The 24964-nt window shown below is 39.8% G+C and overlaps 2 protein-coding genes across 9 annotated transcripts in view; one reads left to right on the top strand and one right to left on the bottom strand.

Annotated features, from left to right (window-relative positions):
- The window catches only part of SLCO5A1 (solute carrier organic anion transporter family member 5A1), a 150827-nt gene extending 138284 nt beyond the window's left edge, over window positions 1-12543 (top strand). For both annotated transcript variants that reach the window (XM_079111554.1, XM_079111553.1), the window contains 4 exons: window positions 1765-1924; window positions 3955-4196; window positions 6148-6212; window positions 8424-12543. In XM_079111554.1, the coding sequence (XP_078967680.1) occupies window positions 1765-1924; window positions 3955-4196; window positions 6148-6212; window positions 8424-8878 (922 nt within the window). In that variant the 3' untranslated portion in view covers window positions 8879-12543. The remainder of the gene's footprint in view (window positions 1-1764; window positions 1925-3954; window positions 4197-6147; window positions 6213-8423) is intronic.
- An 8592-nt stretch (window positions 12544-21135) lies between these two features.
- The window catches only part of SULF1 (sulfatase 1), a 168761-nt gene continuing 164932 nt past the window's right edge, over window positions 21136-24964 (bottom strand). For all 7 annotated transcript variants that reach the window (XM_079110983.1, XM_079110985.1, XM_079110982.1 and 4 more), the window contains one exon: window positions 21136-23545. In XM_079110983.1, coding sequence (XP_078967109.1) covers window positions 23515-23545 — 31 coding nt within the window. In that variant the 3' untranslated portion in view covers window positions 21136-23514. The remainder of the gene's footprint in view (window positions 23546-24964) is intronic.

Raw genomic sequence — 24964 nt, 5'->3', positions numbered from 1 at the left:
CCACTGAAATCTGAGGACCCTGTTAGCAGTGAAAAAGACCACAGGGAAAAAGCCTTGGAACAAACAACACTTTAATTTATAGGTTAATACGTATGATTGGGATGGGCTGTGCTACTGGATAAATAGCACTAACATATTCATTAAAGATTAAGTCCCGGCACAAAGCAGACATTCCAGATTATTTTTTGAATGCACATGTAATGGATGGATGGATGAGTGAAGGATCTGCTTTTGTTAAGTCATTTAGCTTCAGGAACAATATTTCACGAGGGTGATTCACAGAGGGTGGCGTGATGACAGAAGCAAAGAGATCAAGATTATGAGCACTGTAGTCATCTCCATTCCTCTGTGGTGCCTCTGGGTACCAGCCTGCCTCTGCTCCTCAATGACATTTCACACTTCTCTCCCCCTCTCCCTTTATATACGTTGCCTGAATTGATTTTCTGAGAGCTTTTCACAGAGTACCATTTCTTTCTATCAGACATTGTGCCATTATGGGAAAAGAAGTCCCACCACATGTGATTGTGACTCTTCATTTGGGTATTCCTGAGTAAAGAACCGCTTAATCATTCCTTTTTGGTTGTTTGGATCAAACTGGTGACGTGATTTCTAACTAATCATCTCTGGAAATCATTCCTTTTGCTTTCCCAGGTTCCACGTCTTTCTTTAAGCAGTTATTTTTGAATCATTAAAGTTTTTGGTCAAAGGAACCAATATTGATAACTGTGGTTGATGGAGTCTATATTTATATGCTCACAACGATGTTATTGGTTCAATACTGAAAATATTTTCTCTATTTTACAGTTTAAGAAGGTGATAAATGTTTAAGATGAAGGATATGCTAATTACCTGATTTGATTATTATATGTATTGAAATATCATATTGTACCTTGTAAATTTGAACAATTCACATATGTTAATTAAAAGTAAAATAAAGTCAGCCATGGTGACACACACCTGAAATCCCAGCAACTCAGAGGCTGGGGCAGGAGGAGCCCAAGTTCAAAGACAGCTTCAGCAACTTAGTGAGGCCCTAAGCAACTTAGTGAGACCCTGCCTCAAAATATAAAATAAAAAGGGGTGGGGATGTGGCTCAGTGGTTAAGTGCCCCTGGTTCAATTGTGCTATTATGGGAAAAGAAGTCCCACCACATGTGATTATGACTCTTCATTTGGGTATTCCTGAGTAAAGAACCGTTTAATCATTCCTTTTTGGTTGTTTGGATCAAACTGGTGACGTGATTTCTAACTAATCACCCCCAAAATAAAATAAATACAAAAAAACCTCACCAGATCGAGTGGTTAAATGTGTGCTTAGCATACATGAGGCCTTGGGCTCAATCCCTAGCAATAATAATAATAATAATAATAATAATAATAATAATAAAATTGAAAGTTTAAAAAAGTAATTTCAACCCAAATCTAGATCATAGAGCCAAGTGCTTTCAGTGAATGAGGAGTTATAGAAGGATTCAAGTCACTGAGCCCACACATAAGACTAGTTCTGTATCAAGGTGGAGGATAAAATTGAGTTGGGGACAGATAATTTGATTTAAAAATCTATTGAATCTGCAATACTAGAAAGCTGAAATTTTTTATGTTGTGCTGTAAATTCATAAAAATAATTTTGGAGGGTGGCTTTTAGTCGTGCTATAGCTTTGATGAATGGGAACATCTTTGCTAATGTGGACAAATCACTAAATATCAAGGTGTTTCCTCTTGCTTTCATTTTAATGCTGCTCCTGGCTTGTTTTCTTTCTCTCAGACCTTCTCTGACCATGCCTCACAGGAACCTAACAGGAAGCTGCAATGTTAATTGTGGTTGTAAAATACATGAATATGAGCCAGTGTGTGGATCAGATGGAATTACATACTTTAACCCCTGTTTGGCTGGCTGTGTTAATAGTGGTAATCTTAGCACTGGGGTGAGTATATTTCATAAATTCCTCTTTTGTTGTTAATCCAATGTCCTGTGACCAGGATGTGATAGAATTCATATGCAACCATGATGACTTCAGTCTCCCTTTTCATGAGGCTCCAAATAACTACAAAGAACTTCAGATAAACACCTAGTGGAAAGAAAGTTATGCATTGCTATCATGTTTTGATGGAAGCATTTCAGTGTAAAGATTTGGTTCCATATCGGCTCTCTCTACTTTACATTCCATGTCGACTCAGTGAAACTTGATAAGATTGGGCTCCTGGCCTTCCATTTGTTTCCTGACAGGGCCCCTGTAATGGATTTGAAGGTCAAGAAGACCATAGCTGGTGCTGGTGGAAGAGATAGGAAAGCACCTCCCCTGATCCAATCTGGGAAGATGGGCAATGGCCATTTTTCACAAACTATCAGTTTGGTTCAGACTTTTTAAAAGAATGTTTTATTTGTTCTTTTTATTTATACATGATGGTAGAATGTATTTTGACATCATACATACATGGAGTATAACTTCCCATTTTTATGGTTGTACATGATATGAACTTACACTGGTTGGTTCAGACTTTTTTAACTTTCAGAGTAAAGATATTTCTGTCTGTTCAAGAATAGGCTATTTTGAGAATTCCCTCCTCTGTGAATTATAAATAGGCTGTAATACTGTGGGAGAAGGTTTGCACATTCTACTCCACTCTTTATTGAGCCTGGTTTGATTCTTTGCAAAAGAACAGGTTGTAGGCGATTGCTTTAATTAAAAGGTTAAAATGCATTTGCTTGCTCTGCGCAGGTGAGAGCGATTAAACCCTTCACTGATGTTTTGAAGATGCCATGTTTTGATTTCTGAGTTTGAAACTAGAGTGATAAATTGAGAATCCTGTTGCTGGTTCCCTGTTAGGGAACTGGTGAGCTCCAGTGTGTGACTGTGTTGAGAGAGAGGGTGAGATCTGCTCCTCTCGGTGGTCAAGCTCTTCCTCTGGTACCTACCACTCTTTCTTTTAAGAAGACTGGCAGTCCTTTGCACAAGGATGGCCAAACAGCATGCCATTACACCTGTTCTTACTGTTGCTCTAAGTGTTCACCACAAAAAACAGTTCACCGGTTTCCATTTAGTAAAATGCAACATAATTAAGCAAGGAAGGTCGATTGACTGATTTGACATTTGTTGGCTTATTTGGGTATTGTATAAGTAATACCCAGGGAAGTTTCACTTTTCACTTTACTGAAAACTGAAAATTCTGGTAGTTAACAGAGAATTTGGTCTCTTTCACTCTTCTGTAGTATCAGTCCCCTTGAATGTACCTGTCTTGCAGTAGGGACTTGCAGATATTGGAAAAAAATGGACAAGTGATTTTGGGTGCAGTAGTGATTCCAAAGTCCAGTAGCAGGACTGAGCTGGGGCCATGGTCACCACACCTAAGTTATAAGTCATGTTCATGGAGTGGGTTATTCATCCATAGCCTGGAGCTCACCAGCTAACTAAAGGAGATTAAAAAGGTGTTTAACCTGGAACAGCTAATGAGAAGCTCACTCGTATTGATACTGAAGCCATCACAGTTGTGTTATAAATTCTTTTCCATTTATTTAGGAGACATTTACTTTAGGGTCCAGTATGTGCTCAGCGTTGTGCTAGGTACTCTGGTGAGCATGCATAAAGATCAGGCTGGGTTCCTGTTTCTAAAGGGCTTTTATAATTGGAAAGCCCAAGAGTTCAAGCATTCTAAGCAGCTTAAATTTGCAACCCAAATTGAGCCTATAGAATATACATGTCATAGAATTGAGCGTTGCCAGTTTCTTAGGAAAATTTAGGTTTATACAGTCTGAGCCAGCAGATTTGGGTATCGTTAGACACATGCTTTGATTCCCTACTGTTATCAGTGAGGAAGGTGTTTTCAGTGAATATTTTGCATTTTTAAAATGTTGCAGTAAATATTGTAGACTATTTTACTTCACTTTGTCTTAATAGGCCTATGCCACATTTTCCTTTTGATTGGCATGCAACCTAACTTTATTTTGCTCACTTAGATTCGGAATTATACAGAATGCACCTGTGTCCAAAGTAGACAAGTGATCACTCCACCCACAGTGGGACAGCGAGGTCAGCTCCGAGTGGTTATCGTCAAAACGTATCTCAACGAGAATGGCTATGCTGTGTCAGGGAAGTGCAAAAGGACCTGCAATACCCTGATCCCATTCTTAGTGTTTCTCTTCATAGTCACCTTCATCACAGCATGTGCCCAACCGTCAGCCATAATAGTGACACTCAGGTGAGAGCAGCATTGGGCTCTAGGGGTGGGAGATGAAATAGCATTGCCAGAGCACATATCCCAGGACAAGGGATGATATGTCACAGCAGAGAGGAGAGTGAGGTTAGATTGTGCAGGAGAGTGCTCCTGGAGAGCTTAAGAGAGGTGAACTTTTCCATGTCAGTGAGGGAAAGGATGGTTGCCGCATTTCATATTCTAGAAAGTACTTTCTTCCATTGGATTCTAGTCCTAATGTTTAGTGAAACTTTTGGGGGGTCTCTTTGGTTCCTGAAGTCTCTGTCCTAAGAAGCTCAATTTTAGGAATTGAAAGCCATCCCTGTGTTACCTCTGCAGGGAAGCCAGACCATGAAGGGGGGCAGGAAATAATTTGGAAAGTTGCTAAATCATGCATACCTCAAAAGCTGTTATCTCCAACTTTGTAGACAATACTGTACCTCCCGGGTTAGTGATGATTTATGCTGGGCCTGCATTTTGAAGTGCTGAGTTATTAATTTTACTATCATAAAATTTTGGAATGGAATCAAAGAAGGTTTGGACCCGGAAATGCCATTTTCCACTTATTCAGGTCTTGCTTTCTTTGCTGTGTTATATATCTTGTTTGTTTGTTTTTGTTTATAAGAAGACATGAAAGCTAATTTTGTTCTATTAAAATGTTGATGCTGGCACATTCAAATTAATGTGTTGCTGTTTACAGTAAGGGCTGCCCTGGGCAAGGGCAGGAAGGGGCATCGTGGTGAGCAAGAAGAGCAAGCCCTGGTGGCTTTCTGGTGACTAGGGATGCAGTGCAGTGAGGATGTGAAGAAGCTAGTCTTTCTTTCTCTGGCTCCTTGGAACCCCTCTGGTTCATTGGAACCCCACTGAGCTGGGCACCTGGCAGGAAGCACCGGCTGATACTTCACCCTTGTTGAGGGTGGGCAGGTTGTACCTTGCACATTCCGGCTTTTTTCCTGTGGGATGTTGAGGGAGACATTTCCCAGAAAGCTGCTCCTTGGTAGGCTGATAACAGCACAGGAAAGGCCCACTGGTTTATTTACCCCATCTCTCCATTGGCAGATATTTATAGAGTAGTAACCACGTGGGCAGAATTGGGCAGTTTGCTATGAGGCCTAAAGAATTTGGGGAAAAGACAACAAAGGTATTGGTCCTCAGAAAATTTCCATTGTTTAAGGGTCAGAAAGGATGAAGTGTACCATTATTTTTGCTTGAGACAGGGTCTTCTCTGTCATCTAAGCAGGTCTAGAGCCTGTGGTTTCAATCACCCCTCTCACCCCAGCCTCCCCGTTAGCTGGAACTCTAGGCTTATACTACCACGCTGGGTCCATCATTTAACAAATCATAAGAATCCTTAATAAATTTGCTCACTTAAATAATCTCGTTTTTTTCACTTTGTTTAATTAAAAATTTTAATCGTTTAATTAAAAATACAGAAAATGTGGCTCAGAGGAGCTTAGTCTTTCTCTGGTTTTTGACTTGTTTTTTATACATTTTTGGTCATTCATTTTTTCTTTTACTCTTTTCCTCTTCTGGAGGAATTATGGGAGTTGTTTTCACTGGGCACTTCTACTGCTCAGGAAATCACAGGTGAACAGAGACAGCAAATGCAATATTTAGGATAAAATTTTATGAAAAATTTTTTTTTTTTTTTAAAGCTAGAACTGATTTTGGAAGCCCAGTTAGAACTGCTTCTGCCCCTTCAGCTGAGATCCTTTGATCTCCACCAGGACCTATGAAGAATGAGAGTTAATCAGAGTTTCTTTTGTGTCTTCATTGGGAAGATCTTTATTCTGTAAGCCACCAACAGCAGTCTTCTTGATGGTTGTTACTAAATTCTAGTGGATTGAATATGTTGGCCCTGCGTCCTATTGATCCCTTACTCTGCAGAGAACAGGCTTGATGTGATGTCTTTTCTTGGATCACCATTTAAAAACACTTCTTTCTTCCTTCACTGTAGGTCTGTGGAAGATGAGGAGAGACCTTTTGCCCTGGGAATGCAGTTTGTTTTGTTGCGAACACTTGGTACGTCCCTGAATTTCCAAGTGTGCCTCTTAGTTCCTCCTTGCATCTGGCAAATGCTCACTGTCCTTTAAAAATGGCAAGTCAAGTCATTTGTTACCATTCGTACCTAGGATTTCTACATGTTTGTGGTGAGGTTACACTTCCTTATTTTTTCAATTGAACTAAAAACTGACACGTTCATTTGATGAAAAAACAAAACACAACACAACAAAGATTGTAGTTCAGTTTCTTTTTGACTGTGAACATAAACCTGGGAAAAATTCCCCAGACAGTTTTGTACAGTAGGAAATATTCAATGAAGACATTTGTAATGGGTTTGTTGTCTTGGTATTTTGGTCCCTTTATCCCTTTTGAACCTGCAAAGGAGATAAATTGGTGCTCATTTTACCTGTAAAAATTTCAATTTCTTATTCTTTATAGCAATTTAATTGGATTGAGCAAAAAGTATATGTATCAAGTACTTTGAGGTAAAAGAAACTCTAAAAAAAAAAAAAAAAAAAATCCACAGAGCAACAAATAGAGATTACCCTAAGACTGGGTTCAATTCGAGGGAGGGAGGGGGAGGTGGAGGGGGAGGGAGAGGGAGAGGGAGAGAGAGGGAAATGGCTTGTGAAGCAGTCTGTTGCCTCAGTCAGTATCAGTATGTTGCTAATTGACTTCCTCATCAAGCTTATCTTTTCCTTTTTAATTGTCAGTCTATCATTTTCTTCAGCTGCTGTTTTCCCCATAGTAATTATTATTATTGTCCACAGGTGGTGGGGGAAGGGTTTTTAATTCAAAAGTCAGTTTTGAAGAATGAAACAGTTCAAAATGGCATCTTCTCTTTTGAGGCATTAATCCTTTCTGGAATTCTCACTTTGTCCTCTGTCGGGGTTCATGGTCTAGTCCATTCACGAGCACTTTCCAATAAGCCCAGAAGGAAAATACTTCTAATTCCATTTGATGGGTGGCTTGATTTTTGTGACTTTGAAGGTACTGGTTTTAAAAGTATGCTGGTTAAAGGAAATTTGGACACGTGTACACATAGTTAAGAAGTTTGCCTTATACTTTGAATTGAAAACTAGAAAGTATTGTTTTCCACAATGGAAATTTGTTAACCAAAGGGGTGACTGAATAGGAAAAGTAAAAGCAATTCTTTTTGCTCTTCCCCTTCTGATGCCATGGAGTTGGGATTGTTTGAGATGGATGTGGAGGTAAAGGTGAGCCAGTGCCTCTTGTGTGGGTGCCCTCTTGCTAAGCTCTCTACCTGTCCTGGTAGGTCCTTGGGCACGAAAGCATAAAAGGTGACTCTGCCATCAAGGAGTTATAGGGTGACAGATTGACCACCAGTTTAATGAAATGGTATGTGATAGTTAATAAACAAAACACAATGGGCACATTGGCGTCTGAGGAGGAGTACATATTTGCCAGATGAACCAGTTAGGGGTGGGGATACATTTTGACAAAGCATGTGATGAAGGACATCTACTGGGTAGGCTTTTTCTGATGGGATCAAAGAAATGCCTCTACCATATCCCAAACAACAAAGCTGCTACTCATCTGGATGTTTTATAAGCTTCAAAGATGAATTTTATGCTATGATTACTTCCATACCCTTGGTACCCTTATAAAAAAACTGCCATTTGATGTGGTATCTGACTTAACAGAGACAAGACTTGCCTCCTCCTCTTTTTGCATCCAAAGACTAGGGCTCAAACCACAAGAATTGAGCATACTGAATCTTGGTGGGCAATGAAGTGTTCTAGCCTCTTCACTATTTAATGACAAAATCCGTTTTTTTTAAGTTGAAAAGGATTCTGTAGCTGCATTCTTGACAATAGACATTTTCCAGCTTTATTGAATTATAACTGACAAAATTTTATCTAAAGTGTACAGTGTAATGATTGCGTGTGTAATCATCATACACACACACACACACACACACACACACACACACAAACAATGGACATTTTTTTAATGATCCTAAAAATCAGTAACACGTTCTGAGTTGCAAACTGGAAGATTTTACGTTTATCATTTAGTGAATGTTTTTCAAATGAACATCATTTACTACATACCTCATGATGTAGCTTTTAAAAAATCAAGTAACACAAGAGACTCACTCCCCTCGGTTGGTTTTTGAGAAAACACGTACCTTGCTAATTTACAAATCAGATTTCTCGTACAAGATGTACTGAATCTTTATGGTTTTCTTTCTCTCCACACCCCTAGCATACATTCCTACTCCGATTTACTTTGGAGCCGTGATTGACACCACCTGCATGCTCTGGCAACAGGAATGTGGAGTGCAGGGCTCTTGCTGGGAGTACAACGTGACGTCATTTCGTTTTGTCTACTTTGGTTTGGCGGCTGGCCTCAAATTCGTTGGCTTTATTTTTATTTTTCTGGCCTGGTACTCCATCAAATACAGAGAGGACGAGCTGCAAAGGCAGAGGGGCAGAGAATTCCCTCTGAGCACCGTGAGCGAGCTCGTGGGCCAGCCCAGCAAAGCTGAGAAGTATGCCCGGACTAGATCCTGTCCAGCGTTTAGCACCCAGGGAGAATTCCACGAAGAAACTGGTCTACAGAAAGGGATCCCATACACAGCACAGACCTATCCAGGGCCTTTCCCAGAAGCAATAAGTTCTTCAGACCCAGGGCTGGAAGAGAGCCCTGCTGCCATGTAGCCTCCCTCCTGAAGCTTGAACATGGAAGACCTGTTTTGTTGGTTGAGTTGAATATGGTGGTTTGAGAAACACCTGTGCCTTCTTTCTTTTTTTAACCTCAACAGACACAATCCTCAAACCAACAAAACTCAGTATACACAGCCACTGTCGATTGAGGGCTGGATACCTCAACAAGACTAAGAGCCTTTCCCCTCTTTTCTCCAAGGAGGAGTTTAGATACATTTGTTATCACTTTTGCTATGTTAATTTAATGCTTATGCTCCAATGTGGCATAAGGCTGAGGTTCACGGTTAACAAAATCGTGGGAAAGGCAATGGCCCCACATATCATTAGCATACACTCCAAACAAAGGTGAGCCTGACCATGACCTTGCACTTGCAAATCCAAGTTTTTAGACATGAACACCTACTGTGAGTTCTGCTACAAAGCACAAATGAATCTGCCTCAACTATGCAATTTAATTGGAAAAATGTTAAGTGCAGCATGTTACTTTTGCGTACAGAGAATAAAGCAGATACGTTTTTGAAAAGAGGAAGCTGAGGTTCCCTAAAATACTGTTAATAGTATTTTAAGCCATAGCAGAGTTATCAGTCAGGTAGAATTTTTCAGATGCTTCAAAGGAACCCCATGCATAGTGCGGTGAGAGGAATGACTGTCATTTCATAGGACACGTCTTCTCTTTTAGTTTGCCCTATCATAAGGTAGTTAGAGGCTGCTGAGCCATAAATCTGAAAACTCGAATATAAACTTCAGTATTCTTTATATGGGGCTTTAAAACTAGTGTGCTAAACAACGTGGCTAGAAACCAATATGAGATGCATCATGAAGAAAGAAACTGATGGCTTTCTCATCCAAGGAAATTGCTGCAGAAATTCCTTTAGCTCTTAAGGACTCACGTAAGATTAGTTAAGAATTGCAACCTTGACATTTAAAATAGATGAAAAAGAAATTCCAGAGGTAATATTGGGTCCCGCCTGAGCATTTTAGTTATATCCTTGAAGCCCTGGAGAAATCTATATTGTTTTCCTTTTTCTATACAGAAAATTGCTGTGGCTACTGCTGGAAATGAGTAATTAAATCAGGAAAGCCATACCTGGGATTCGAGAATCACTTTGAATACAGGAGGAGGAATATCTGTGAGCTGAACCTGAAATATGATCTTAAGTAGAGAAAAATGATTTAAAATAAGCCAGTCTATCATATGAATTTCTATTTTATCAGAGTTAGCATCATTTTGATTTACCTTTCCTTCCCTCCAGTGGAATGCCTGCCATGATTTCGAGAGATGATTTTCCTGTTCTTAAATGCACTTTGGGTTCATTATCCATCATTCTTTCCAGAACCTCCCAGCATATCATTTAGACTTAGGCACCACATAGGATGCTTTCTATGTGCTTCTTAAGATGAACAGCACTAATGGACTGACAGAAAGTTACTCATGGGCTCTGACTGTGAGAGACGGAAAGGTCCAAACACCAATAGAATCGTGTACTCTTTCCACATAAGCCTATGCTTTTGCAGAGCTAACCTAGGAAATGGTGTTCTTGTCTGCTTTGCCCTCTTCCACACAACAGTGGTGATGGGCAGACTGTCCCATGATTCAAGCTTTTGGCCTCCATCCTTGCTTGGGTACAGGGTGTTTTCCTCTTCACCTAGGAATGGCATTGGCCAAATGGTTGCAAGCAGTTTGTGGACTAAACAAATGCAAGTGTCTCAGGTGACAGGGGCTTCCCTTTGTTCCCTGGGCTTGGCTTTTAGGGAGAGGAGCAGCCTTGCCTGGCTAAGACTGTAATTACACTAGTATCTGTCAAACTTTGGTCAATGTGGTGTACAATGAAGGTTTCCAGAACAAATTGCTGATTAGTCTAGTGTCTGCTGTGGGGACTCAGGGTTCCTCTTTACCTCTGCGGGAGACCTTGATCCTTTTTAGAATGGAAAATTTCCTTCAGTGTTGGGAGCTAGAGATGTGTAGGATGCAGAGGGGTGGCGCTTCCGTAACTTTTCTCTGATCATTAAGATGCCGCACTAAGAGACTTCTGGTGGGACCGGCACTGTTTCTTGGTATTCAGATTGTTGGACTCTCTATAAGTAATTACTGCTTTTTCTCAAAAGGTCATCAGTTCAGTCGTCACTGACTGGTCACCAGCTATCTGTCAGGTACCATTTTACCCAAGTAGCATTTGCAACTCCATGAAATCTTTTGGGGGTGATTAGGCCAGAACTCAAAGAAATTGAACGGAAATGTGTACCACATGTTAATATCGTACTTCCTGATACTTTTATATATAAAGCAGGTGTATCATTATTGTGTTGTTGGTAAATGTAGAATAAGTAGTATAAGGTATGAAGGAGTGATTATTTTGGAATGTGTACTGATTCAGAATCGTTCCCCAAATGCGTTGGGCTCTGGTAGCGTAATTGGAACGTGACATAGCCAGCTAAATGACTATTTTGTAGATGATACCATCTAACTGTGTATATAAGATCTTATGTGTTTGTTAATAAATTGGTCATGTTACTTTATAGTCACAGCTCCTATTAGAAGTTTTAATTGCCACTCTTCATGCACATAGGCTTCAAATTACTTGTTTTGGCAAAAAATCATCTTGCCCTTAATCAACTCTGTCCATTGTATTATTGGCCTTTGATATGCAAATATATTATCCCTTGAGTCCATTAATTTAGAAACTCTCAAAGAGTAGGTGGATGTTTGGAACACATTTTTGGTTATCTTCATTAGTATGAAATCCTTATTCCTGGTAGGTGGATTTATTTCTTGAAAACAGTTAAAAGTCGCTTGGAATCATGGTATTGGGAGTGAGGGGAAAGGAGGAGCAGAGAGGACACAGATGATCATTTGTGGACTGTGGACTATTTTCAGAGCCATTTTGTCAAACACTTATGTATACATCATTCATTTTAGTCCTTTTAATAACTTGCAAGGAGTTTATTTTTATTTATTTATTTATTTTGGTGGTGCTGGGATTGAACTCAGGGCCTCACACATGCTAAGCACATATTTCACCGTTGAGCTACACCCCAACCTTGTTTTTGTTAATTTGTAAAAATTGATGTGAACATGAGACTCAGAGAGGTAAAGTAACTTATTTAGGACTGTACAGAGTGGCAAAGTCAGGATTCAGATATAGATTTCTCTCGTTCACTTTTTATACTATCTAATGTAGCAAATAGCTTTTGGTTAACAAAGGCAAGATGTGACTGTAAAATAGGTTATTTCATTATATTATGTTTTACTGTTTTTGAAGAATAGAGACATTATTATTTCTTCTTGTAGATAGAAAAAAAAAAAGTAGGACACACCTGTAGGAACCATCAGCATTTGATGTTTAACTAGATTTTTCAAGGTAAATTTCATTTGTTTAGCCAAGTGTAATATTAAAAATCATTTGTCAAGACAATACCTCAAATATTTTTATAGTTTATATTTAACGTAGAACAAATCCAATTTTGGTGTTAACATCTAGTCTCAGCAGAACTTCTGAAGTGATATGCTAAAACATGGTAATTCAGATTTATTGAATTGGAGTTTAGGGATTTCAAGTGTATGTTTTTTTCCCCCCTCTTTCTTTTCTTCAGAATATTAACATTTTTATTTTTATTATTGGCAAACATGAGTTTTAAGATTCCTGATAAAGGCTTAAAAATGAACATATACAAAATACAAACCAAACCACTGACCCCAATTATTACCTTTAGTGACTGTGAGAGTGTACTACAGCACAAGTTAGAAAGTGTCCCCAGAAATCAGAGCACGTGTTCCAAAGTGGGTGGGCAAGGCAAACCTTTACTTAGGCTAGAAGGACAGGCTAAGGGAACCTGGCTAGCAATTGCACTTGGGCCGGGAGTCTGCCTGTTGATATGCCTGGGGGTACAGTCTACCTGATTGGCTAATTTTAAAATTGGGGGAAGGCAAAGGGGAAGGGCTACAATTAAAATGGCTACAATTGGATTCCATTAAAGCTGAATACTATATTTTAAAAATGGACTATCAGACTTTTTGTTTTTCACGCACATGACTTGGAAGAATCAGTTTTCAGAAAAAGGAACTGTCCCCAGTAGGGCTCATGGAGGTCATGGCCATCCTACATGTTGGCTAACTACCAAGAAGATGTTTCTTCAGTCCACAGTTCCAGCTTATATTCTTTGGTGGTCTTGAAACCAGAAAGTTTCTCTCTCTCTTTCTTTCTTTCTTTCTCTTTCTTTCTTTCTTTCTTTCTTTCTTTCTTTCTCTTTCTTTCTTTCTTTCTTTCTTTCTTTCTTTCTTTCTTTCTTTCTTTCTTTCTTTCTTTCTTTCTTTCTTTCTTTCTTTCTTTCTTTCTTTCTTTCTTTCTTTCTTTCTTTCTTTCTTTCTTTCTTTCTTTCTTTTTTCTTTCTTTCCTTTTACTTTTTTGCAGGGGCGAGGGATTGTTTTGTAGAAACCCTATGGGCACCAGGGAGAAGCTTCATTGGATGGACCCGAAGTCTTTATGGGAATTCTGTATTGTACCCAGGAGCAGAAGGTGAACCCAACCCTAAACCCTAGGGTGGTGCTTGTGTGTGCTTAAAACATCATAGGTGATAGAGAACAAGACTCTTAACCATTGATAAATAGGTGCATACTGAGAACCCTAAGTAGCAGCTAGATCTCAAAATACTGTGTAACCCCAGAATTGCCTAGACAGCAGCTTGCTAATGCTGTCTTACAGACTAGTAGGTCGTCTTTACACATCAGTGTGTTTCCTCTTCCATAGTAAAGTAAATGTGTGACTGGCAGGCGAGATTAGTTTCCTTGTGCACTTTATCTTTTCTGTCTTCTCTTCTACATCTTCCAGGATGCTGCTGACTCTATCTGTCCCAGACTTCTTGTTGCATTGGAATCAGATGTGTGTATGTTTAAAGAGGTTTCACTTTAAGCACTTCATTTTAACTCAGCCTAGGGAGGGTCTAATGTGACAAAAACCTTCCTTAGCTGTTTGCTTCTGCAACCTTAAAAAAAAAATGCCTTGGTGCTACAATCATTTAAAGATGCATGTTCACTACTGAATTCACAGTATTTCACTGATAAGGGGCTGCATGTGCTTTGCATTTGGAAATCTGGAAAAATTCCCAGAAAACAAGCACCCATTACTTTCATTTCAACAGTTAATCCATGTACTCTGTGCTGCAAAAATGAAGAGTGTAAGGGGGGGGTTACTTTTCTATGGAAAACTCAGTGCTTTTGATATTTAGTTTAGCCAGAATAATCAGATGCTAAAAATAATTTCAGAGAAAGGTAAACAAACAAACAAACAAAAAACTATTTCAGATGATCTTTTCTTAGTTCTCCTCCAAAACCCTTATAGCCCTGTGAGGTATTTTTAGCAGTGGGGTTTTGAAGGTGTCATCTGTTCCGGGTAGTCTATCATACATGTCGAAATTGAAGGAGAAACTATTATTGTAAGCTAAAGTAATAGCAAGGACATATTAAACCAAAGTTGTGAATGAAAGAAGCTTCAAGTTAGTATCTAGAAATGAAAAATAAGAATCATTGGTAAAACTTGATAGTGGGCATTTTTCTTAAAATATATACCTCTACCAAAACCCCAATTGTTAATATAGAAGCAGGAAGTGGGAAGATCAGCCTCTAACACTTTAGTTTAAGGAAATGTAATACCGTGTCCAGTAAACTGGCATTAGGATCTCAGTGGAGCGTGTGATCTGTGTGCGTGATTTTTCTGTGTAGAGGTGTGCTTGTGATGAAAGGCTGTTTTCAATTTGTTAAATAAAAAGTTGCTTTTGTGATTTTTAGGATTAATATTTATTTGGAGACCTGTTAGGCTAATTTAAAAGATGTTTGATTTTCTTGTGCTCGATGAAACCGATTGTCAATGTACTAATAAACCTTGGTTTACAACATCTTGAATACTTGATCATTGAAAATTAAGAGAAAAAAGTTTAAAAAAAAAGAAGAAAAGAAAAGAATAAAGTGTGTTGGATTGAAATTAGTTTGTGTCTGAATTTTTTTTTTTGGAGACATGTAGCAAGGATGCCAGTGTGATCTCTCACCTCTCCCCCAAAATTAACTCCTTATCCAACTGATAACTTTGTCTTGAAGCAGAAAGTTTTATATGTAAACTATTAGGATTATAGCTCAGTTGGTAGAGTCCTTGCCTCACATGCACAAGGTCCTGGGTTCAATCCTAAGCACCCCCCCCCAAAAAAAGATTACAGTTTTAAGAGCCTGCTGAGGTACGTTTTCCATTGAGTCACTAAAAAGAATCCTTTTAAGTCATTTATCACTTATTTAAATTCACAATAAATTTTTGGACTACAGAACTATGTGCAGTATGAACATGTGCATGAGTCTGTTTTGTTAGGCTGTGCTTAAATAGCATGCTAACCCCCAAATCTCAGTGGCTTCACAGCACACAGGTCTACTTCTCACTCACAGTGTATGTCCACTACGGGTCTGTTCTCTGTAGTCCCTCAGCAGCCCTGGGACAGAGCCTCTACCATCTTGAAGCTGCACCATCTGGAATTTCCAGGGTTGGTCTTGGTTGCTGGGACAAGGAAAGGAAGAACCCAGAAAATGACCGGTGTGCTTTTCTCTTTCACATCCTGGAACTAACACGTGGTATTTCTGTTCCCATTTCACTGACCTGAACTAGCTTCATGGTTTCGCCTTATTGCCTGGAGTCCCCAAAAGAAAGAACAAATTTTGAGCATTTGATGGGTATTATTCTTTGCAACACACTTCACTGTCAGAGGTTAAGAAAAATTTTCAAAGGATCCCAATTCATTATTCTAAAAATTGGTAAACAGGGCTGGGGATGTCAGTCACGGGTAGAGCACTTGACTAGCATGTACAAGGTCCTGGGTTCTTTCCCCACTGCCATGAAACAAACAAATGGTAAATTTTAAAAAATAAATAAAAATTGGTAAATAAAGTCTCAAGTGTAACAAAGAATGATTTTCAAAGGAGGGACTATTAAAACTTGGTCAAGAAAGCAGTTAGAAGCCACCTTTGTCCCACCGCTACTGAATGACAGACTAATCATTTGTTGCTGAAATGGCCCAGAAGCCAATGCTGAGACTGGAGTAAGGACTGGCATTCAGACTCCACCCGGGGAGGAAAAAAATCACTGAATTTAAATATATATAAAACACAAATATATAAAAATATGTATATAAACACAAATGCCATGCAGCCATGACAATCATCTCTCACCAGTTCTTGTGATCATGCCAGAAAGATATCAGACATGTTGCTCAGAGTAGCAGGCATGAGTTTATTAGAAGGGATAGGAAAGGGAATTCTCTAATGGGCGAGGGTGGGTCCTCTTAGAGGAGAGGGACATCGTGCCCTTCCTGCCCTCCAGTTTTCTTGGGAGTCCCAGGGACATTTCTAGGGAGTCCTGCCCAGGTCCACCTCTTGACTTTTGACTGACAGCAGAATGACATCAGATTTTCAAGTTCCCACTGTGCTTGGTAAAGGTTCAGGAAAACTCTAGGTCACTTTGGTCCATGCCAACTAGTTCTAATTGGAACCTATTATGAATTTTATGGGTAGGGAGAATTATCCTTATCTCCCTGAGTTCTGGAACCTGGTCTGTGTAAGCTTCATAAAATACTCCCTCCTCCCCTTCAGGGTAACTTGTGTCCTTCTCATGGGCATTTCTGGTCTGCATTTCTCCTGCAGACTACAGATTGTTTGCTGAGGAAGGTAACATTTCCTATTGACTTAAGCCAGGCTGGGCTGCAGGTAAATTGCTTTTTGAAAGAAAGTACGTGGGGGTCACACACTAGGCCCAGTGAATTACTCTCTTCACCTCATGTTCCCACCACTCACGTCTACTCCTGTTACTCTCTCCATCTCTCTTTCCCTGACATCCTTCCCAGCCTCTGATAACTACTACTCAACTCTAATTCTATGAGATCAATTTTTTCAGGTCCACGTATAAATGAGTACGTACACTGTCTTTCCGCACCTGATTTATTTCACTTAACATAATGTCCTCCAGTTCCATCCAAAGCACTGGATTTGGTGTTCTCTCCTGGCCAACAGCACAGTTTTCTAAATACACTGGCATCTAAAACTTTTGGGTGAGAGGCGGAAGGAGGTAAAAGAGACTTGGAAATAACTGCATGACTCATGGGCTGAAGTGCAAAGTGGTTATATTTAGACCCTGCCCGGAGCACTCTATACGTGGAAAACAGGGCAATTGATTTCCACTTCTCACTCCTTTCCTCCTGTGCATACTGAAGATGAAGGGTTAGAGTGATCCAAGGTGCACGGGTTATTGGGGGTGGGGGCAGTTTATAGCTGTGCTGACTGGTAAACCCTAATTTCTTTGTATATTTGAGGGAACACTTTATTCAAAGAGCAGATAGTAACCCATGCTCAAAACTGCTATAGTCTCCTAAATTATGTCTGCATAATTTAGGTAAAAGGAAATCTTTCTAATTTCTTGAATTTGCTACACCTTTGGAATATAAGTAGAGACATTTTCGATATTGGTTTTTTTGACACAGACACATTAGAAAATGTTTCACTTTAAGAAATGATTAGGGAGGGAAGGTTATAGAATGTGGTCAGATCTCTTTCTTGCTTTAGCCCCAGACTTAGTGTAACCTCAGGGTTTTAAGAGCTGTTAAAAAGCATTCAGTTCCTTTCTTATTTTTAAAATTGCCAGCTGGGCATATAGCCTTTGTGGCTTCAGCCCATGAAAGCAAAAAAACATTTTAAATTGCACCAAGTCATTAGAAAGCAAGGAGATCGATATTCAATGCTCACTTTTGAATTTAAATGTCAAAATCTGATGCAGTTCCAACTCATAATACAAACATAAATCAGTAGAAATCTGAAACTGTTCTTTGGTTTGCTGATGGCTAAGATCCTAAGCACTGGAGAAAGAGCAAGCTTGCCATGGATCAAATTGTTCTAGATGTGTTCCTGTCAAATGGTAATATCGAGAGGAAAGCTGCCCCTTCAGAAATTCGTCTAAGTGGTGGCTTTGCCCCACCTCCAAGCAAAGATGTCTTTAGTTGCGCTAGAGTGCCACCTAGTGGTCCTCGTGGAAAAACCATACTCTTCTAATAGACTTTGTTCCTGGCTTGAGAGGGTGGGGGGTCGGCTTCTGGGGTAACTTATTATATGAGTGACAAGGTCCATGACCTCTTTTATTCCACTGAAACCGACTGGAGGTTGAATTGGTTTACCTCAATCTCTGAGGCTCCTGGGAAGTGGGGTGTGTGGGGAAAGCAAAGAAGGTAGGTATGATGCAGATTCTGGACCCCAGAGTGGTAGAAGGCCCCCGTGTGGGGGCTAGAAAAAATTCAGACGAAAGGCAGCACCTTTGCTGACTACTTCTGTTCACCTGCCCAATAACCAGGCAGTGCTCAACACAGAACATACTACCATGTGTGGCTCCTATTATCTCCCACATGTTGCCATTTCCTAAACGTGAAGGGCCAGGGTCTCTCTAATCCCAACAGGAATAAGCTGATTATTTATTTATTTATTTATTTTGTTCTTTTTAGTTATACATGACAGTAGAATCTTTTTTGATATATTTATACAAGCATGGAATATGACTTATTCTAATCATGACCCCAGTCTTGCTGAGATTCAGTGTGGCGTATTCATATATGTACATAGGAAAGTTATGTCAGATTCATTTCACTGTCATCCCTAGTCCTATCCCCCCTCCCTTCCCTTCCTTCCCCTTTGCCTAATCCACTGAACTTCTATTCTCCACCCTACCCCCTTGTTGTGAGTTACCACCACATAGCAGAGAGAACTTTAGACCTTTGGTTTTTTTTTGAGATTGGCTTATTATTATATCTTGGCAGATAGTCTCCAGATTTGTTCATTTAGTGTCATAAAGTCATTCATTTTTATGGCTGAGGAATAATCTGATTTTTGAAAGTCACTTTATCTACTTGCTTCTTACAGTGGGATCTCAGAAGGTACTTTGCTGGCAAAGTATCTACATCAACAACACAATTTAGAGAAAGGTGAGTTCACTACACCTATGTGAACAATGGTCACATCCAGTGTTTCCTGCTTAGAAGTAGGGAGGGTGCCAGATTTTGAGTTATGCTCATTCAGTCGCCCCCAGAGTGGGTATATCTTCAGTTTACTTGAGAAAAAGTGTAAAATAGGAGAGGTATTATGTCCAGGGATGGGCAAAGGAATCTGGGAAAGTTTACATGAAAGGAAAAGGTGCACTTTCAATCAATACGGTGCTGGGCATGGCAGCACATGCCTGTAATCCTGGGGACTAAGGCAGAAGGATGGCAAGTTCAAGGCCAGCCTTGCAGTTTAGCAAGGCCCTAAGCACTTAGTGAGACCCTGTCTCAAAAAAAAAAAAAAAAAAAAAAAAATATATATATATATATATATATATATATATATATATATAAAGGCCTGGGAAGTGGCTCAGTGGTAAAGCACCCCTGGGTTCAATCCTAGTACCAAACAAATGAAAAACCATCATGGGAACTGAAGGATGGACAAGATTTCTACAGGTTGAGATGGGGTATGGAAGTAGGTATAAACAGGAGGGTGGATGGAAAGATAGAGAGAAATTTGGGCCTGGGAAGGGAGTGTTAATTCAGGAGAAGCTGAGGTGACAGGTGAGGGCAAGGAGGAACAGGTGGGTGGATGAAATCCTGGGGCAGCTGGAAGGCTCAGAATCCTCCTACCCACATGGAGGGCATGAGATGCGCGAAGATTCCTGAGCAGGTGGTGGGAACTGAGCTGCAGCAATGAAGGACACATCTGGTAGAGTGTGGGAAGGGCTGGAGGTGGGAAGGGGGACCTTGGGATTACTGCAGCTTTTACGGCAGCCTCTGTAAGTCAGGAGGGCCTCAGACCCCATGAGGTGGAATGCATGGAGATATTAATTGTCCTTTATACTTGGAATATAAAGCAGAATTGAACTAAGTTGGTGAATTGAGGACCTTAAGAAAGACCTAGAAATTAAGCATTTAAAGAGCTTAGATTTAGGTCAACATATTAATTAGAGACGTGGACATGGGGTTGGAATATTAAGTTTTCAGTCCTTTGTTCTTAACCCAAAAACCCTGCAGATGCTGATGATTGTTAGATTTATTTTATTTTATTATTTTACCTCGGGTCAGGAGGGGCCTCAGAAATAATCTAATTTGAGGTTGGCAAATAGGTTTGTGTCTCATGTGCCTAACACCAATTCAGCCATGGTAATGGCTGTCCTGAGAAGTAGCTAGCTATGTTGGGAAGGATTCTAAGGACGCAATGCTCTAGCTTCATGAGAATGTGCCTGATTTCTCCCCTGGCACATTTTTAGGAAAACAAAGTATGTATGTTATGTACTTGCCATCCTTGATCCAAACCTCTTATTTTACAATTATTTTTAAATAAACTCTAGAGTTGTTTTAGAGAGGTTTATGTGACTTAAGCTCACATAGATAGTAAAAGTTAAGAATTCTGGACTTTCAGGTTTGTTTGTTTTTTGGCACTGGGGATTGAACTCAGGGGCACTGAACCACATTCCTGGCCCTTTTTCATATTTTGTTTAGAGACAGGGTCTCACTGAGTTGCACCTTGCTAAGTTGCTAAGGCTGCCTTTGAACTCGGGATCTTCCTGCCTCAGTCTTCTGAGCCACTGGGATTACGGGCATGGGTCACTGTGCCTGACTCGGTCCTTCATTTTTAACTTTCTAATCTCTGGACATTTCACAGACCCTTAGCCTGTCTATCTGAATGCTAAATCTCCTCGAGGGGAGTTGGATACAGGAGCTGTCAATCAGATAAAGTGAGGTCTTGAAGAGGGGTTAGGTTTCAATAGAACTTCATGATCCCCAAAGAACCCAAACTGCTTTTGGTGGGTCTGTCTTCTTGCTTTTGGAAAGCCCCATTTATAGACAGTCATATAATTCTCAAGGGCCAGTGGAAAATGTCAACTTGGGGCCCTTTGTTCAAACATTGCTAAGTACTTCAAGTTGCAGTGACAGAACATTCAAGCAAGCACGGGCCCTTTGCAACTTCCCAGGTTGTGTACCAGGAAGCCACTCGGTGCTGCCTCTGCCACATCCTTCCTGATGGCAATGAGGCAAATCCATGTCCAAATTTTTGATCTGATAATGTTCTAGAATGTGCGGACTTGGTGGGGGCAAACGGGGCTTCACAAGTATGATTGAAGTTCAGTCACATAAGCTGAGATCAGGACTCAAGTTAACTTGCAGGGAATGGGTGTACCACAAAAGCTTGGTTAAGTTCATTTCTCTGAAACAGGTAAAGTTCAAACACATTTTATTTCAAGAATATTGCTTCTAGACTTTCCTGAAGCCAGAATTGTTCTATAAAAGTATCACAGAGTATTATACAGGATTAAAAAAACACAGTATGCTTCCTAATATCTTGGAATCTTTTTTACAAAGCACATCATTCATGACCATAAATATGTTTATTCTGTCATTCGGCCAATGACACACATCTGATAAACAGCTAGTTAATTTTAACATATGTACAGAGTCTATGATAAAGACTTAAAGTTACCAAAGATTCAACTATAACAGGTTAAAATTTTTTAAAAAGTTTACCTTGAACATTTAAAGGAAACATAATTTACCTAAATGTTTGAATTACCTAAAAATAAAAAGAAAACCACTGTTAAGCTAAAAAAACAAAAACAAAAACGAAAACATAAAAACCTTCTTGGGAAGTTGAATGGACTTTGATGACTCCGATGAGGTAATCCTTTTGCTGGAATTTAAAAGTCTAATACGAAACAAGAATTTTTGCAAGAATACAAATTTCTTCAGAAGCAATTTTGAACTATGTCTTAAAAAAAAAAAAAAAACAGAACATGGCAATGGTCTTAAAAGTTACATACCACAATGTTATAAAGTTAACCTCCTTTATAGTCTGTTTAAATTATGGGACATTCATGATTTTAGTTTATTGGAAAAAATTCCTTACATAAATTCAAAACTACACATATTTTCTCAACACTTAAGCTTATTAACCAGGCCAAGAAAACAAAAGGCAGATGGAAATAAAAGGTCTTTAGTTCTTTTTTTTTTTTTCTGTCAAGAAAATAACCACAATTTAGCAATCTTATTAAGCATACAGTGGACAGCTTGAGGCCAGGTGCAGACAGAGGAGGCAATCTTTGTTTTGTTTATTTATTTTTACCACCAATATTATTAGCCACACCTTTCTGCTAATCAATTTTAGCAAGTCAAGGTAAAACACATGCAATATTTTCTGGCAAAAGCGTATGTTAAACAATATGTGATCCATACTGTGCGTCGTCCTGGAGGGCCTATTTTACTCTGTCACACTGACAGCAAGCAGTGTGTCTGTGATATGTCTGAAGACAAATAATATGCACCTAATAGACATGGCATTCCGATCTCAAAGTGCAAGGTAACTGAACCCACAGTGACGATGCTGAAAAATTCCAGGGGTTCAGAATCAATCAAAACTTCCTTATGCCGGCAGTGAGAGTATGTTGAAAGATTTGCTGAGGGTGTTGGGTTTTAGAAGCTTGGAAAGGCACAATTCTAGCCATTTTGACTGGGTAACATTTACATACGCATGTCCCTACAATGGTCCGAAGATAATACTGGTTTAGGACAAAAATGAAAACCAAACCAAAAACCAAAAACCAAAAAACAAACAAACAAACAAAAAACCCCAACCTTTCTTTCTACTCTTGGCAAATAGTGAATCACAATGAGTCTCTGTGTGCCTACCATTTGCACACTAACTCTTCCTGCACAAAGGTACCCAGGGCTGTTTGGAATGTTGGTAGCTATGATTGCCCTTATTAGTTTACTAATAAAAAGTTAAAAAAAAATACTGTGTTTAGGATAAGGTAATAGTTTAATCTAATCAGGAGTGTGGGAAGGAGGCACTGCCTTCTAGATGGTGGAAGCTCTCCTTTGTGAAATTCTTCCCCATCCGTCCTGCTCTGCTGGAATGAATAGACTGGCCCACGCTGGACACGTTGAAGGTCTGATGAACAGAGGCTCCATCAGAATGCACAGGAAGATAAAACTCGTCTTCAAAAACATCCTCTCTGGGACCAGCGTCTTGGGGAAGTTCTTTCCGATGCCTGCTGATGAGCTGTAGCCTGGGGTGGGGCTGGCTTGCCAACTCGGTCATGCCACTGCCACTGAAGTTGCTTTCGGAAGGAGCGACCTCTTCATGCCCCATCCGTTTTTCAGTTTTACCATTTCTCCAGTGTTCAGAATTCAAATGATTCACTTCTGGAATGTCATTATTCCATTCAAGTTTACTCTCTAGACTTAATGTTGGTCAGTTCAAATGCAGGGTTGGAAGGTTGGCTGGCAAGGTCAAATGAGGTTCTTCCCCAACCCTAGGACTTGAGTCTTCATCTGACTCTGCAGAGGCCATCTCCACTGGCATAGAGAGCTCAGCAGAGACCATCAGGAACCCATCACTGTGAGCAGTTTTAGTCTGACTTGTTTAATTCTGCTCATAGTGACTGTTCAGCAGTGCAAATACTCTATCTACATCCTTCAAGTAATTAGTCCAGTCAACCAGACTAAGTCTATAGTTCAGTCTGTACCCATAGATGTTTTCGTTCACACTGTGTAGTTCCTCCAGGCCTTGCCAGCTTGTGTCTGCTGTGAGACTGGGCAGATTAACCTTCCCATCCATCCCATAATGGTCCTCTGTGGAGAGAGAGGAAGGTGTCTCATTAGTGCAAACAATGCTTCCTACTTAACTGGACAAGCCACTGACACTGCAAATCAATTAGAAATAGAACACTAAAAGGTATTTTCTCCTAACCAAGGAATGGCCTTAGAATACAAAGGTAATTGAATGACAATTAACAATTGGAAAAAGATAAATGCCAGCTTCAGTGGTGTACGCCTGCAATCCCAGCAACTAGGGCCCAGGTGCAAGGATCACAAGCTCAAGGTTAGCCTGGGCAACTTAGAGAGACCCTATCTCACAGAATAAAAAGGGGTGGGGGATGTCCTAAAGCACTCCTGGGTTCAATCCTCAGTACAAAAAATGAGAAGAAAAAAAGGAAAGAATCAAGATCCAACAAATAAAAACTTCTCTATGTTGGCATGGTTGGTGTTGGAATTGGCACTGTCCTACCCATCAGAAGACTTGAGTTTTACTGTCACTCTGTAACCAGGAGAGCTTGTGAGTCTGTGTGTCTTGATCCCTCATGGGTAAAACGTGGAAATGTCTGTGTGAGGAAATCATTATTACTTATCGGGTTACTGGGAAATTGATAGATTTCGAAGTAGTTTAATGCAGTAGGCAATGCTTAGTATAATATTTTTATTTTATGATCCCTGGCACTCAGTATAAAAACAAATTTGAATGCAGTTCAGGTCTTCATATCAACTGCTTGGATCTGTTTCATTGATTTTTCTCCCCCCTCCAGAAGTCCTATGTTCTAGACAAATCTATGCCCTCAATAAGAGAATATTTGAGTGTTTTCACACTTGTGAAGAATGCAGCAGTTTTCTTGCCCTCAGATCTACCTGTATCACTAGGATGACTCTGGTCCTGAAGAAAACAAAACGTTTTTTCTCACGTGCCTAAGTACCACTTAAAAAGAGGTATAACAAACTACACACAAAGCAATGGAGAGCAGAAAGAAAAATTAGTACAATTATACAAAATCCACAACTTCAGTCTAACTAGAAAAGAGAATTCTACAATCTCAGATCATCTGTAAATTAAAAAAAAAAAAAAAAAAAAAAGAGTTAATACCAAATGCCAGCAAAGTAGTATGGCACACTTTGGCCACAAGCCCTGGGAAAACAGTGTGGAAGAGAGAAATAAGGATTGAGGATGGAGCCAAAGATTGAGTTGAAGTCATCACTGGGAAGAACATCAACCCCAGTATAAAATACTGCCAGAGTCCTGGTACATCACAGCACCTACAGTGGGGGAGGGACCAAGCCCAGAAGATTCTAGGCAGCAGTCTCTGAGAGGCATTGCCTCTAGGAGCAAAGGACACAGAGGAAGGGAGAGAGACCCTTCCCAAACTGGATGGGAAAGAAGAAGAAAGCAAAAGGGCTCAAGAGAATTCAGAATCTAAGGAAAAAAGAGAAACAAGAAATTCA

The sequence above is a fragment of the Sciurus vulgaris genome (assembly GCF_902686455.1).
Source record: "Sciurus vulgaris genome assembly, chromosome: 1".
In the NCBI taxonomy this organism is placed as follows: domain Eukaryota; kingdom Metazoa; phylum Chordata; class Mammalia; order Rodentia; family Sciuridae; genus Sciurus; species Sciurus vulgaris.
Note: the sequence above shows the minus strand (reverse complement) of the source record. Positions and strands in the feature narration are given on the sequence as shown.